Source organism: Ursus americanus, chromosome 12, assembly GCF_024610735.1.
Source record: "Ursus americanus isolate L20-20 chromosome 12, mUrsAme1.1.p, whole genome shotgun sequence".
In the NCBI taxonomy this organism is placed as follows: Eukaryota; Metazoa; Chordata; class Mammalia; order Carnivora; family Ursidae; genus Ursus; species Ursus americanus.
In genome coordinates, this window is record NC_142138.1 from 8,288,260 (window position 1) to 8,304,675 (window position 16,416).

At 35.6% G+C, this 16,416-nt stretch overlaps 1 protein-coding gene across 3 annotated transcripts in view; it reads right to left on the reverse strand.

Annotated features, from left to right (window-relative positions):
- The window catches only part of FAF1 (Fas associated factor 1), a 483,547-nt gene that overhangs the window by 47,774 nt on the left and 419,357 nt on the right, over nt 1–16,416 (reverse strand). For all 3 annotated transcript variants that reach the window (XM_087865864.1, XM_087865865.1, XM_045799577.2), the window contains 2 exons: nt 6,244–6,324; nt 5,132–5,209 (listed from right to left, as the gene is read on the reverse strand). In XM_087865864.1, coding sequence (XP_087721990.1) covers nt 5,132–5,209; nt 6,244–6,324 — 159 coding nt within the window. The remainder of the gene's footprint in view (nt 1–5,131; nt 5,210–6,243; nt 6,325–16,416) is intronic.

Sequence of the window (16,416 nt, forward strand, 5' to 3'; positions counted from 1 at the left end):
TGAGTTGTGCATATATTTTGAAGGTAGAACCAATAGGATTTGCCCATTAAATATGGATATGAAAGAGAGAAGTCAAGGATAATTCCAAGGTTTTGGTTCAGACAACTAGAAGATTGTCCATTTATTAAGATAAGGAAGACTGCAGGAGAAGCAAGTTTCGGTGAGGAGAGTAAGATCAGTTGTTCAATTTAACACATGTTAAGTTTGTGATGTCTACAAGATATTTAAGTGTAGATGAAGAGCTAGCAATCAGATTTTCAAGTCTGGAGTTCAGGGAAAGGGAGGAGCTGGAGATATAAATTTGGGAGCCAAATGCAGAGACAGTAAAGTCAAGATACTGATGTGATCATCAAAGGAACAGAATGGATCCTATATGACAACGGTTGGTCTGAGCCAATTCTGCAACCATTCTCTTTTCCTGGCAACCAATCATCCATCTAGAGAGTAGGGCTTGCTTACAACAAATAGCCTCACTGCTGGATAAAGTAAATCAAAGCAAATTGTCATAACCAAAATTCAGATATATGACTTCTGGACTGTTTCTGGGATATGAAGAACAGTATGTAGATTGGCATTGGATACCATGAAACTAGAATTTCTAGTCTGTTTTAACGGTTCATGAAGACAACAGCCAAATACTCTAAATAGAAACTATCTAAGAAATGGTGGATATATGGTCTCTATAGTTATAATAAAGTATATTCATGTATTGGCACCTACCTCATTAAGTTGTTGTAGAGATTCAATAAGATAATGTGTGTAAAGTGCTCAGCACAGAGTTTAGCACATATTAATTGCTTAATAGCTAGTGATGATGATGATGATGATGATGATGGTAGGGATGATTACCTTTGTGGCTCATGTAGTGGTGTTATCTTTGTGTGACAAGAAGTCATTTACATAAGATAAAAACACAAATTATAAGGAGCAGTTTTTTACTATAATAATCTATTCATGCTCCCACCTTCATCTTCACCTGGGATAATAGGTAGAAAGTATGCCAGTAAGAGCTCTGGTTCTGCTTTTACCAGGCAAATGTTAGGTAAGAACTTTAAAATAGGCCTTTTAATCCTGTTGTGATCTGATTTCTTCATCTGTAAGATGGTAATGATATTGTTTCAAGTGAGTTTTATAGGATAGTTGTGAAGATCAAATCAGAAAACTAAAGGCAAGTACCAAGGCTTCTAATTCCATGCTCTTCTGTTCTCTCATTTAATGGTCTTTTAAAATTATTTAACATTTTCTATTTGAGGAGGCACCAAGATATAAAAGAAAACAACTTTTTCCAGATAGGCAAAAATGTAACCTTTTTCTTTTCTTTTTGAGGGAACCAGCAGCAAAAGGGAATAGCTTTGTGCCTATTCTCTCCCACCCATGAATCTCCAAAACTTGGCCCTTTTAACTGTATCTAATTATCAGACAGGGTTCTACATTTGTCCATTTACTATTCCCAGAAGAAGCCTTGTGCCTTTCTCCCTTTATTCATATTACCTAGCCCATGCCTACCCCTTCCCATACATTCAAACCATCCGTCTATTCACGACTCCATCCAAAATGCTCTTCTATTTAATTTTTAACCATAAAAGTCTCACCAATCTTCTAAAGCCTTTTCCTTCTGTGAAATCTTTCTCATTGCCTTCCTCGTCAGAAATCATCCTCACCTATAATTTTCAACACTCTTGCTATTTTAATGGTTTTTATAACATATAGTTATTTTTTCCTATAGTTATTTTGTATTCATCTACCCTCCTGTATTAGACAGTGACCTCCCTGAGGGCAGGGGCTATGTTACATACAATATAGTAACCACAGCACCTGATTTAGTGATTTGTACATAGAAGATTAACAAATATTTGCACATATTGACTGATTAAAAGACTTGGGAGTCAAAAATCTTAGCGGAAACCTCTACTTACCAAAAATTTGGTGGCAAAAAACAATTTCAAGAATGTATTTCTCTAGTTACCATAAAATCCATCCTTTAACCTGGACTACCAAAAAATATGCTTTTACTAAATTGTTCTTTGGCCTTATGACTTTGACTTATATAAAGCTGTAAGAAGCTGTTATACATGACTTGCTTTTGCTATTACAGCTATTGGATATACTTGGGGATAGTATTCACCATATTGCACAATTTCCTCTTGGAGGGGAACCCAACCAAAAGAAAGAAACATTGCTCTAAGGTCTCAGTGCTTAAGAATCTCACCTTTTGAGAGATTGGCCTTTATCTGTTGTTACAGATAGTGGAACTTACAAAAAATAATTTTAGCCCAAGAAAAGCATAGAACAAATTTTATGGTCCATCTTGAGCAAATGTACAGAATCCTATCACATGCATTTGGTGGGTGTGCTGAATTGTCTGTTGTCAAAATGTTAATCTTACTTTTGATTTTATTTTCCTTTATCTGATTATTGTATCTTTTCTTTCTTTTTTAATCCATCTGAATTGCACATTTTCATGTAAATTACTTGAAACTCATTTTGGAAAGAACAAGTAAATATATAAATTAGCAAAATAAGTTTTTTTGTCCTTTGTTTTTCCTTCAGAATAGTTTTAAAGCCTTTTTCCTTATGGTCAAGGACCAGATCAAAATGTCTTCCTAAATTTACTGATTTCACTACAATAGTTACCACACAGCAAAATGAGACCAACCACTAAGGAATTTCCCTGTAACCAAGGTGCTTGACTACTCAATACTTCATCCTTCCAAAGGATTTTGAAATACTAGAGATAATTAAGATAATAAAACCAATCTTGTTTCTCAATGTAATTATATGGGTTAGGATTTCTGGTTAGAAGGAGAGGCAGTATTACTGTGAAAAGTCAGGTGACCAGGCTTCTAGTCCAGATGATGTGTCCAACCAGTTTGGTGACCATAGGCAAACTATATAATCTTCCTGAGTCTCAGGTTCTTCAGAGGTTGCACAATATCAGCTTTCCCAAAGAACTGTTTGTTGTAAATGAGTGTGCTGAAATATATTAATTGGTGCTCCATGAAAAAAAGGGTCAAATAAGTTTGGATAAGACTTAATTAAATCAGGATACACAGAAGATAAATAGTTTCTTAATGGTGGGATTTATAAGAGTCTTTAATTGTGACTCTCTGGGGGAGTGTGGGTAGAATATGGAGCACCACCTGAACTTGATTTTTTTGCAGCACATCAACAGGTAACTATAATAACAGCTAGTGCAAAATACTACTCGTTCTCCCTCCTTCTGTGCCCCACCCTCTCACATGTTTACAGCTGGAACATATATATTGAGGTATGCTAAAGGATGTTTATGGGGTCTTCTATGAGAGGACAGGCTTCTATATTGGGAAAGAGAAAAAATTTTAGCCCAGGGTAAAAAAGATAAATCATCAGAAGAAAGTACACGTACTAGCAAGCTCTAGATCCAGCGCATGTAGTTAATTGTGTACACTGGACATTTATCAAGTATATGGCTGAAGATACACTATTGAGGGAGAGCATATGCACTGTGAAAGAGCATGAAAGAACAAAAGTCCTACATTTTTAAACTATATTTCTTGAAATAGCCTAAAGCATAGTGACAAATCTGTCTCTTAACTTTTGTGAAACTCTGCAAACATGATTCCTATAGACACAGAGAATGATATATGACCTTGTTCTGGAATGGACTAAGTGAAAGAGCATGTGCTTTGGACTCACAAAGACCTAGGTGAGAATCTCAGCTGGTTTTCCACTTCTATGTGTGACTTCTCAATCAGCTTCAGTTTTCTCACTTATAAAGAAAAGTCTCTAACCTTGTAGCTTGTTTTAATGGTCAAAGAGTAAGTGTACGTAAAGCAGCTAGAAAAGTACTTGATACAAAGAAGGTGCTCAATAAAATATTTTCTACCTTCCATTATTGAGAGTCCTCAGTGTATACAGAGACTAGGGTTTGTCGGGCACAGCATCTTGTACATATGAGATAGGCACTCAATAATGTGTATGAACGGGAATAAACTTTGATTTCCGAACTGTGAAATATTACACCTTTCAAGACCTGACTTAAATATCACTTCTTCTATAGTGTGGTCTGTTTCTCAAAGATTAACAGATTTTACTTTGCCGATGAACTCTCTAAATATTTTGCTTTTACTTCTATGTTACTTGGCACAGTTTTTCCTTGATATGCTGTTACTTGTAGACATGTTGGATCTTCCCTACAAGATGCAATCTCTTCTTGCAGGCAGAAACTGTTTTATTATCTTCTGTTTCTCTTTCAGTGCTTAGCATAGTTCTTGTTCAAAAAACATTTATTGAATAAGTACGAGGTGACCTCCTCTGACCAGAAATGATGACTAATGGAGTTTTCCTCAGCTCAAGTTAGAGCCCTTCAGGTCTTTCCATCACTTGTTAGATGGCTTTCTCTTTTTATAAGTAAATCTTGCTATTAATCCCATGTCTAGAAAAAGTTCTAAAAAATCCTTTTTTGTGAAACCATCCAAGGAAGCTATATGACACCCCTTCTCTTTGTTCCCATTGCACTTTAGGCAAATCTCGATTACAACTTTTACATATAGTTTTGTAATTCTATTTTTACAAGACTATGAATTCCTGGTGGGGACGACCCACATCTGTATGCTTACCCCCTAACAGATTTTGGGATGTACTAAGTATTTACAAAAATATTTGCAAGATGAGTGAATGAAAAATTCTCTATTGTTATGAACATGACATGAACTTGGGGGGAAAATAACCATGCTAAATGGATTTCCCATATATAGGGCCCAGTGCATGATGTCACAGAAGTAACTCACAGTGTTTTTTGGTGGGGAAAATGAAGACTGGGAAAGGGCAGAAAATAGAGTCCTTGTATTCTTGGGATGAAACAATATCCAGGAAGGATGCGAGAAATCCAGGAGGATTTCTTGCACTGGTCATGCAAGAAAAGGGAAAAGGAAAAGAACAGAAAACTATGAATCTAGTACAAGGTCAAGCTTTTTAAGAGTTCCACACAACAGAGCAGGAATGATTCTTTTAAGGAAAGGTTAGGTTTCCCATAGTAAAATGAGTCTGGAAAAAGTGGAAAGAAGTCATAAAAAATATTAACAGCCTCGGTATCAACTGTAGTGGAAATAAACCTAGCTTTTGAATAATGTTACTTGAAATTATGCCCTACCTCACGTTCCTCTTCTTGCTCTTTGCGAATCTGCTCCAAACGAAACTGTTCTGCCATCTCTCTCTCATGAGCCTCCCTCTGTCAATAAAAGAGAAAGGGAGCCAGCACTCAATAAACACTGGTTTACTTAAAAAGGAGAAGGAAAAAAAAAAGAGCTCACTCCCAGCACTGTGATAATAGAAATGTTTTTCTCTGGGACAAGAATGGAAATGGGAGCAACAACAAAACATAGCTCTCTGGTCAAGCTGAGTACCCACACAGACACCTGGGTAGCTCTGGGTAGTGTGTCGTTCAAGATCTGTCAGAAGACCTTTCTCTGGTCTTCCTTTCTGGTCTCTTCTGCTATTTCTCCTGTACCCAAATATCAAGCTCTAGTCACATCAGCTTCTAGCCTGCATTCTGGCTTTCTGGTTCCTTGCTGCTAGCATACACCACCTCTTGTCCCCTACCCCTCTTCTCTATTCATACACATATACAACCTCTTTCATGAAACCCTCTCCAACAGATTCCCACTTATTAGCTCTCCAAAAAAACTGGAACAGACTTTCTACTGAAACTTCTGTTCACTAATCTCTCACAGAACTCAGGGCTTCCCTTATGACTTTTAGGATCCTTGTGTAAGTATTATAGCTAACTGTGTTCTTGAGTTAATATATTCTACACCACACTGTGAGCCTTCTTTTGAGGGCAGAAACTCCGGCTTATTCATTTCCTCCTCCTTCAATGCCCAGTAAAGAAGCAGGTACTCAAGAAATATTAAATAAATCAGTGGTTCTCAAAGTTCTCAACCCTGACTGCACAGTAGAAATCACCTGAAGAGCTTTTAAAACATTGCTAGGTTTTCACCATAGACTGATTAAAAAAACAAGCAAAATAAATATTAGGCCCATTTTTGTTTTCATATTTCATGATTCTTAAAAAACTTTGCGTTGTCAAATGAGCCATGCTTTAAGAACCAAGGGTAGAATTATATTCTGTTAATTGAATCTAGCTTTCTCCATTGCAAACCCAACATTCTTAGGGATCAAAGTGATAAAAGGACTGGCACTTAAATAATAAAAGACTATGTAGCACTGAGTTCTTTATCTTAGAAGTCCTGTGCCCAAACCTACCTTTGCTCGGTCAGCCTCGAGTGAAAGGCGATAGGCCTCATCTTGCTCTCTCTTCACATTTTCTCTGGCTTCGCGTTCATCCTTAAAAGAAAGGAAAAGATTCAAATGTGTTTTATTATATTACTTTTTTAATAGAAGAAAATAATAATTCCCTTGTCTTCTCCTGTGTGAATTTATTAGAATGAAATAAGACACTTCTACAGTATATAGGTTAGAAATTAGCTAACAAACAAGAAGAGTAGCACAGCAGATAGTGAAATAAAATTTCTGGAGCCTAGCTCTACCACTTATAAACCGTGTGAACTTGGGAAAGTTATTTAACCTCTCTGGATCTCAGTTTCTTCGACTGTAAAATAGAAATAGTATTTGTTTCATAGGGTGGTTGTGAGAATTAAATGCAATAAGATATAAACTGTCTTGCAAAGCACCCAACAGTTCATTTGCACAATGATTAGTTCCCATCCCCTTTTCTCCTGTTTTTTTTTTTTTTTTTTTTTTTTTTGAGATAAACTTGGGAGACTGTCACTACTGGGGCTAAGGACGGAGAGAACAAAGGACTAGAAAGGAAGCCTCTGGTCTGCATAAGAAGAGGCTGAAAGCAAGATACCCTGGTTGACTACAGTCCACATCACACCACTAAAGCTTGGATATTTATTTATTTTTTTAAAGATTTTATTTATTTATTTGACAGAGAAAGACAGCGAGAGAGGGAACACAAACAAGGGGAGCGTGAGAGGGAGAAGCAGGCTTCCCGCCAAGCAGGGAGCCTGATGCGGGGCTCAATCGCAGGACCCAGGGATCATGACCTGAGCCGAAGGCAGATGCTTAACGGCTAAAGCTTGGTTATTGAACTAAGTACTCCCCACAACGCTCACACTCATGAAGTGTGATGACTTAGCAGTTATCCAAGTTGAAGATCTTTTAAAACATTTTTAGCTTCTGAAGTGATTGTGCCATACCTACATTTAAATCGTTACTTCATATGAAATTAAAAGTTCATTCAACTACCAGAATTTCTCATTTGTTAAATTCTGAAGTATAGCCAATATATATGTACTTAAATTTAATAAATACCCACACCTGTTGACATTAGAATACAGGTTCTTTTGGGCCATTTTGTGTAATAGCTGAGCGAATCATATAAGGTCACCAATATTTGACTGTTTTTGACCTCTAAAAATGGAAATTCCATATGGTTTAACTTAATACTTTCTAAGTTTTTGGCTCCCTAATTCAGTATACACGTAAGTGCTCTCACTGATACCTATTCAAGACTGGCCTTCTCCCTGAAGTCTCAATCTCTTTTAATTTCAATTATTCATCTAATTCCAATATCTCTGGTACAAACAGTAAAATTTCATTGATTCCCAATCTTTTATTTTTATTATTTTTTAAAGATTTTATTTATTTATTTGACAGAGAGAGAGACAGCCATCGAGAGAGGGAACACAAGCACGGGGAGTGGGAGAGGAAGAAGCAGGCTTCCAGCGGAGGAGCCTGATGGGCTTGATCCCAGAACGCCGGGATCACGCCCTGAGCCGAAGGCAGACGCTTAACGACAGAGCCACCCTGGTGCCCCATGATTCCCAATCTTTTAAATAAAAAAATCTGGAAGAATTGTAAGCTGTTGGTCTAAAGCTAATTGCTGTAGTATCTATGATGAAAGAGTATGCTACGTGAATTATATGGTAGAATACAATATCAGGAACAATATTTAACCACCTGAGAGACCACTCAGGCTGGAAAGCATTCAAGGATAATTTACATGTTATATAATATTACATATGAATAAAAATGGGTTTTAAAAACTTCTACTTGGAGACTTGTACTAAGCCATTAGTATTTATATTTTAGAGAAACAGAAGCATATACCTTTAAATATATTTTCACTAATTCCAGCCGGGTATTTCCCACTTTGGTATATACATTAAGTTTTACTATGACCAGATACAATCAGCCTGATACTATTTTGTGCATTTCTATTTATATTAGCATTTGCTTAATTCATTATTCTGAATTCCTTCTCCCACTCAACATCCAAGTTTGTACACAGTGGCCACTTAATAGTTCATTTGGCCATTTGGCCAATAGTTCATTGATCTATATTTGATATATAATGTCTTTATTTTTTAAGTCACTGAGGAGAGGTAATGGGGGGATTAGTAGATCTGTGTTTAAGTCCAATCCCTGCTAGTAGCAAGCTATATGTTCTTGGATAAATAACGTCTCCCTTTTCAGTCATTACTTAAAGGATTGGATTTCTAAGGATTTTATGCCTCTGTGGACAAGTCTATCTTTCCAAATTCAGAAATCCCTAATACAATCAGTATAACTTATGGGAGTAATCTCATCTTTCTATATTTCAAAGGGAGAAATACTTAAGATATCTAAAATTTTAATTTTACATTACTTTTTGACCCCACCCCTTCCAAATTAGTTTAGGTTTCTCTTGTAACATTCTGTACCTTCCCTTTAAAACAGTTATCACAATTGCTATTAATTAATTATCACATAATAATTTACTTAGCCATGACACTGTAAGCTCATAAAGGCAGGGACTTTGTCTATATTCTACACCTCTATATTCCAAGTGTTTCACACATTGCCTAGTTTTGGGGAGGTGTTTAATAAGTATTTGTTGAATAAATAAATTGTCTTTCCAGGCATAAAATATTTATTGTCTGCAGTAAAAATTAAGGAGGAAGAAGGCAGCTCATCCACAAAGCAGCCCCATCTGAGTCAATGAAATCGACTGGCTGGGCAGAAATGACATGTTATGACACTATGTACACACAACAAAGGGACTTGCTAAAAGCTACCACAGCTGGAAGCCCTTTGAACACAAATATAGTTGATAATAAAAGCATTCTAAGTAAACAGCTCTGTTTTAAAACAGACTGTTGCAGATATGCAAGGCCATTAAATACAGGGATCTCTGCCACAAAATGTGGCACCTATTGTGAGAGGACTTCCTGAACCAGTTAACTTGCTTCCTTCCTTCCTTCCTTCCCCTCCTTTCCCCTCTCATATAAGGCATCACACTAGCACTGAGGATACAGAGACTGGCCATAGTTTAGTAAGGGAAGACACAGATAGTCCTGCTTGGATCACCTTCATCATTATTTTATGGAGCCTACTAACTTATTGTGAAGAGTTTGGTGTTCAAGTTTTGCATTATTTTCCTTTTGTTCCTTAAATAATGTCACTCTCTTTTTACCCGGAATAGTTCCTGCTCTGTCATCTCTGTCCTTAAAAATCCTACCAGCTTTTCATACACTTTTAGAAAAATAAAAGACCAACATGTACAAAGGAGCTACTACATAGATGAAGAAACTGCAATCATATGAGGATAAAGAATTTATCCTCAAGACTACCCATTAAGTGGCAGAGCTTAGACTTGAATCCGGGTCTTCGGACAGCTTCCTCTCCCCTCCCGGCTGCAATCCAATGTTCTTTCCTTTGCTCACAGCTCTCCCTGACGATCGCAAACAGAAGGGCTAGCTCAGGCATGTGGCTCAGGATGAATTTTTCTAAATTTATGGTCAGAGCTTCTTATGTGTTTGGTAGTTGCTTGTGAATGGCTATCGTTTCTTCTTTTCTGTCTTGTAGATTTTGTATTTGTTTCTCTAATGGTCCTGTTCACTGTCATCTCCAATCTGGGGATTTAAAGAACACTGCTTCGGCATCTCCCCCATATTATTCTATACAATTAGGTTTTTTAAAAGAAAATTCCGGGTGTTGTGGTTAACATTTCATGTACAAACTTGTTCTCATATTCTATAGATGTGCCTCTTGGAACTTCTCCTGCATCTTACAAATATAGTCCTTGTGGAGTTTCCCTTTGCTAAATCTGAGTGGGCAGATGAGACAAAGTGACTAGAAATACATGTACGTTGTGTGGAGGTAGAACAGCTGGATAATCAGGTTCAGGAGTAGGTCTCGGGTGCTGCTTGGGCTATGGCTTGGGCTATGTGGCATCAAAATACTCTTTATCACACCAAAATGTGAAGCTGGATTGCTCAGAACAAAGTGATAGCCTCCACTGGAGCCTTTCATTTATAGCATACTTGTCACTGCTCTCATACTGCTTTGTGCTACACTCATTTATATATTTGTCTCATGTTCCCTACCTGAGCTGTAAGCTCCGCAAGGGAAAAGACTCCATTTGATATGTCTTTCTATTCCCTATGGCAACTAGGGTGCCATCCTACATATGGCAAGCATTAAATATGTTTCTGTTAGATGAATGAATGGAATTACCAGTGCTCAACAGGTATATACCTGAAGTTCTGGAGCCTCTAAGTTTTCAAACTAGTAATGTTTATCTACACATATTTCTTATCCTGAGTATTATAATGACTTGTTAAGAAGTGCAAAAACTAGAATTCCAACCTGGTCTTTCTCACCCCAAAGCCTATGTTTGTTTTCCCACTGTGACACAGTAGGTGGCTTGGTATAGTTCTCTACCTGAGACAGTAGCCACTGAGTCAGATTTTCCTACAACCCATTAATAATAAGGAAAATATTTGAGTTGTCCAATGGTTCCTAAATGAGTAGCTTAACCAGAAATGGAATTTAGATGTAACCTGTTACTCCTTGGTAGCGTTTAAAATTAGTAATCATCAGTTAATACCCAAAAGACTAATGCAAAATTCTGAATTATCAAATTGAAGCAGACTATAGTGGTTAGGCTTGTTTCAAATACTTACCAAATACATACACAAATATGTAAATACATATATACATGTATGGTATTTATCTATTCTTCTTGAACGCCCAGGTCAGAATGCACACCTTAATCTTTGTCCTGATAAGTAAAACCTGGTAAGTAGGGAAATGGTCCTGATATGTATCCCTGAAGAGGTATGGACCAAGATAACTGGAAATTCTCTCAATATAAATACTTAGAGATAGACAAAATATAACAAAGATGTTTAAAAAGTATTACTCAGGATGTGAGAAAGAAAGAAGCAAAGAAAGAGAAATACCTGGGTACCAGAAATAAAGGGGAAACCGAAAAATTAGAGCTGTAAGTGAGGAGGTAACATGGAATCTGACAAGGTAGATTATCCACTTTGGTAACCCAGAAGCCAATTGAAACCAGAAGATTTTATTTTGGACCTAAGCAAGGGAGGGAACCGAAAAGTTATCTATGGGGAAACTTTTGGCAGTATAGTGTAAGTGTAATTGGAGTCTGGGAACAGGGTGCAGGGGAAGAGGGAGAGAAAGCTTATTTTAAGAAATGATGGCCAAAAGTGTTCTGAATTTGATAAAAACTAAAAAGCCACAGATCTAATAATCGAAATGAACACCAGGTGAAAGAAACATGAAGAAAGCTACATCCAGATACATCATAACCAAATTGCATGAAGTTAATAATAGAAAGAAAAATCTTGAAACCAGAGAAAAGACATAATATGTACAGGGGAATAAATTAAGAATGAAAGCAGACTTCTCAGAAACAGTGCAAGTGATAAGAGAGTGGAGCAACATCTTTAAAGCACTGAAGAAACAATGTATCAACTAAGAATTCTATACTCAGTAAAAATGCCTTTCAATTGAAGATGAAATAAAAAGACTTTTTCAGATATACAAAGGGTAAAGAATTAATCACCAGCATGTGTAAAAGTTAAAGGAAGTCCTTCAGGTAGAAAGAAAATAATATCAGCCAGATGGGAATCAGGAACTACACAAAGGAGAATAAAAATGGGAGCTTTGCGGATAAATTCAGAGACATTTTTTCTTATTATTTAAATCTCTTAAAGAAACAACTGAGTATACCAACGGCATGTTTTAAAGAAACAGAAGAATCCATTCTAAAATTCATATGGAAACTCAAAGGACCCCAAATAGCCAAAATAATCTTGAAAAAGAACAAAGTTGGAGGACTCATATTTCCTGATTCCCAAACTTACTATAAAGCTACAGTAATAAAAACATTGTAGTAATTTATCCATTCTTATATACAATGGAATATTACTCAGTCATGCAAAAGAATGAGATCTTACCTTCTGCAACAATATGGATGGACCTAGATGGTATACTGCTAAGTGAAATAAGTTAGAGAAAAGAAAAATACCATAGGATTTCACGCATATAAAAAAACCCAAAACAAACAAACAAGCAAGAGACAAAAAAAAAAAAAAAACAGACTTAAGTACAGAGAACAAACCGTTTCATAATGGGGACATAGGTAGGTAAGATGGGTGAAATAGATAAAGGGGATTAAGAATATACTCACTATGATGAACACTGAGTAATGTATGGAATTACTGAATCATTATACTGTACACCTAAAACTAATATAACAATGCAAGTTAATTATACTTCAAAAAAAATAATAACCATTATAGTACTGGCAGAAGGACAGATATTTAGAACAATGGAATAGAATAGAGAGCCCAGAAATAAACTCACATACATGATAAATTTATTTTTGACAACATGGCAAGACCATTCAAAGGAGAAGGACAGTCTTTTCAATGAATGGTACTGGCAAAGCTATGAAAGAATGCAGTTGGGTCCTCAATTTACACCATATAAAAAAATCAACTCAAAATGGATCAAAGACCTAAAATTAAGAGTTAAAACGATAAACAGAAAATACAGGTGAAAATCTTCATGACCTTGGATTAGGCAATGATTTCTTTAGTATGACAACGAAAGCGTATGCTATAAAAAGAAATGTTAGGCATCATCAAAATTAAAAACTCTGGTGCATCAAAAGACACTGCCAAGAGAGGGAAAAGGCAATTCAGAGTGAAAAAAAATATTTGTGAATCATATCTGATAAGAGTTTAATATCCAGAACTCCTGCAAGTTAACAACAACCACAAAAATGAACAATCTAATTAAAAAATGGGCAAAGGACTTGAAAAGACATTTCTCAAAAGAAGATATATAAATGGCCAATAAGTTTATGTTTATAGCAGCACTATTCACACTAGCCACCTAAGTGTCTATATAAACAGATGAATGGATACACAAAATGTGGTATATAGATACAATGGAATTTTATTCAGCCATAAGAGGAAGTTCTGGTATGTACTACAACATGCATAAACCTTGAAGACACTACACTAAGTAAAAGAATTTAGACAGAAAAAGACAGATATTGTATATTTACACTTACATGAGTTACTTAGAGTAGGCAGACTCATAGAAACAAAGTAAATCAGAGATTAACAGGAATTGAAGGGAGCAGAATGGAGAGTTACTGCTTATTAGACTGGCTAGATCTCTAATTTAATGGTGAATAGAAGTGATATGAACAGACATCCCTGCCTTTTTTCCTGATTTTAGCAAAAAAACATTCAGTCTTTCACCAATAAATAAAGTATTAGCTTGTAGGGTTTTTTTTTTAATAGATGTTCTTTATCAGGTTCTACTCTATTTCTGTGTTACTGAAGGTTTCAATCAGGAATGGATTAGCTTTTTGCCTAATGCTTTTTCTACATCCATTGAGATAATCATACGGTGAATCACATCGATTGATTTTCAAGTCTAAGGCAAGAAAAGGAAATAAAAGACATCGAAAATTAAAAGGAAGATGTACAACTCTCTTTATCACAAATAAAATGATTAGAGATATGGATAATTTAAGTGATTTTGGTAAGGTTGCAGGATATAAATTGATATACAACAAGCAACTGCATTTCTATACACTAGCAAATATTAGAATATACAATTTTAAAAATACCACTTATAACAGCATAAAATATGTGAAGTACTTAGGGATAAATTTGACAAAAAGGTGTACACTGAAAATTACAAAATACTGCTGAGAGAAATTAGTCCTAAACAAATGCAATTCTAATAGAAATACTGGCAGTATTTTTTTTTTTTGGTAGAAATTGATTAACCGATTATAAAATTCATATGGCAACGCACAGGACCTAGAATAAGCCAAAACAACTATGAGAAGAGGAAGAGAGTTAGAGGACTTACACTACTTGATTTCAAGACTTATTATAAAGCTAAAGTAATTGTGTGTGGTAGTCGTATTAAGATAGACAAAAATAACCACTGGAATAGAATGGAGTCCAGATAGAGACCTATGCATATTTGATCAACTGATTCTTGACAAAGATGCAAAGGCAGTTCAATGGAAAGGATAGTCTTTGCAACAAATAGTGGCAGAACTACTGGATATTCATGTCTCCCTCCACCCTCACTCCCTCAAAAAGAACTTGAATCCATACTTCATACTATTAATAACATTTAACTCAAACGGATCATAGACCTTAGTATAGAATCTTAAGTTATAATACTTTTGGGAGAAATATAGGAAAAAATGGTGACCTTGAATTAGGCAAATATTTCTTAGATATGACCCAAAAGCAGGATAGATTAAAAAAAAATCTAAACTGGACTTTATCAAAATTAAAAACTGCTCTCCTAAAGAAAGTTGAAAATGATAATGAAAATTAAGCCACAAACTGGTAGAAAAATCTTTGCAAATTACTTATCAAATAAAGAAGAACTTGTATCTAGAACATATAAAGAACTCAAATGCAAAAATAACAAATGATCCAATTTAAAAAGTGGGCAAAAATAAAGACATATGGACAGCAAGGAAGCACATGAAAAGCAGCTTGATTTCATTTATCACTAGGAAAATGCAAATTAAAACTACAATGAGGCACTACTATATACCTATTAGAATGTCTTAAATTTAAAAATATTAACCATTCCTAGGGTTAACAAGGATGTACAGCACTGGAACTCTTGCTCATGCACTCATGATATGAGTGTAAAATGGTGCAATCGCTTTGGAAAACACTTCAGCAGTGTCTTAAAAAATTGAGCATGTATTTACTATATAATCTAGTCATTCTTGGTTACCCAAGACAAATGAGAGCATATATAAAAACTTGTATATAGCTATTCATAGCAGCTTTATTTGTAATAAAGCTTTACTTGTAATAGTCCCAAACTAGGAAATAATCCAAATGTCTGTCAACGGGTGAATGGATACAAAAATGTGAAAAAATACAAACACTACTGAAAGAACCATTGCTTGTTCAGAGCAGACAGGAACTGGAACCTCTGTCATAATGTAATGATTCCTCATGATAGGATTATGATGTTAATCATAACAAGCAGTTACCTTGTAAGCACAAATAGCCATCATATTACTCAGTGGATACTGGGGGGGAAGACTTGCCCTATATGTTAGCAGCCTATTTTAGGATCCAGGATAGCTAACAATGAATGAATCATTTAGGTCTGTTGGAATATTGCTATTTAGTATGGGTGAATATTCAAGCATTCTGTGTGCGTGTGTGTGTATGTGTGTGTGAAAGACATGAGATAATCAAAGAAAAATATAGTGTATTTAAGCTATTTTGCTGTTTAAGAACTTGTCTTAAAAAAGGCATTTATGCAAGATTTTTTTTTTTTAAAGATTTTATTTATTTATTTGACAGGGACAGCCAGCAGAGAGGGAACACAAGCGGGGGGAATGGGAGAGGAAGAAGCAGGCTCATAGCGGAGGAGCCCGATGTGGGACTCGATCCCAGAACGCTGGGATCACGCCCTGAGCCGAAGGCAGACGCTTAACGACTGCGCTACCCAGGCGCCCCTATGCAAGATTTTAAAATGCAATTGTTAAATTATTCTGAAAGGTAGCATTGTTAATATTGCTGGATGGTCATTGCACAACACTGTGAATACACTGAGTGACGCACATTATAGTAATTAACTATGTTATGTAAATTCTATTTATATTAAAAAATTATTAGAGCTAAAAAAAAACAGTAAAATTTCTGTATATCCATATAGTGGATTCTTACCAATTAAATGGAATGAATTATTGATACATGCGACAACATGGATGAATCTCAAATAATACACCAAAGAGTATATACTGAATGATACAGTTTTTTATAAAATTTGAGAAGATGCAAACAAATCTATAGTAACAGAAAGATCAGTGGTTGCATGGGACTTGAAAGGTTGGCAGGTCGATGCAGGAGGAAGTGACTGCAAAGGTATATGAGGAAACTTTTGAGAGTGATGGATATGAATAGGTTCACTATTTTGATTGTAGTAAGTTTCGTGAGTATAAATATGTCTGGAACTTTCAGGCTGTATACTTTTTACAGGTTCAATATAGCTTTAGAAAATAAATGATTAATAACACTAAAAAATTAATGGATGGATTAAACAGCA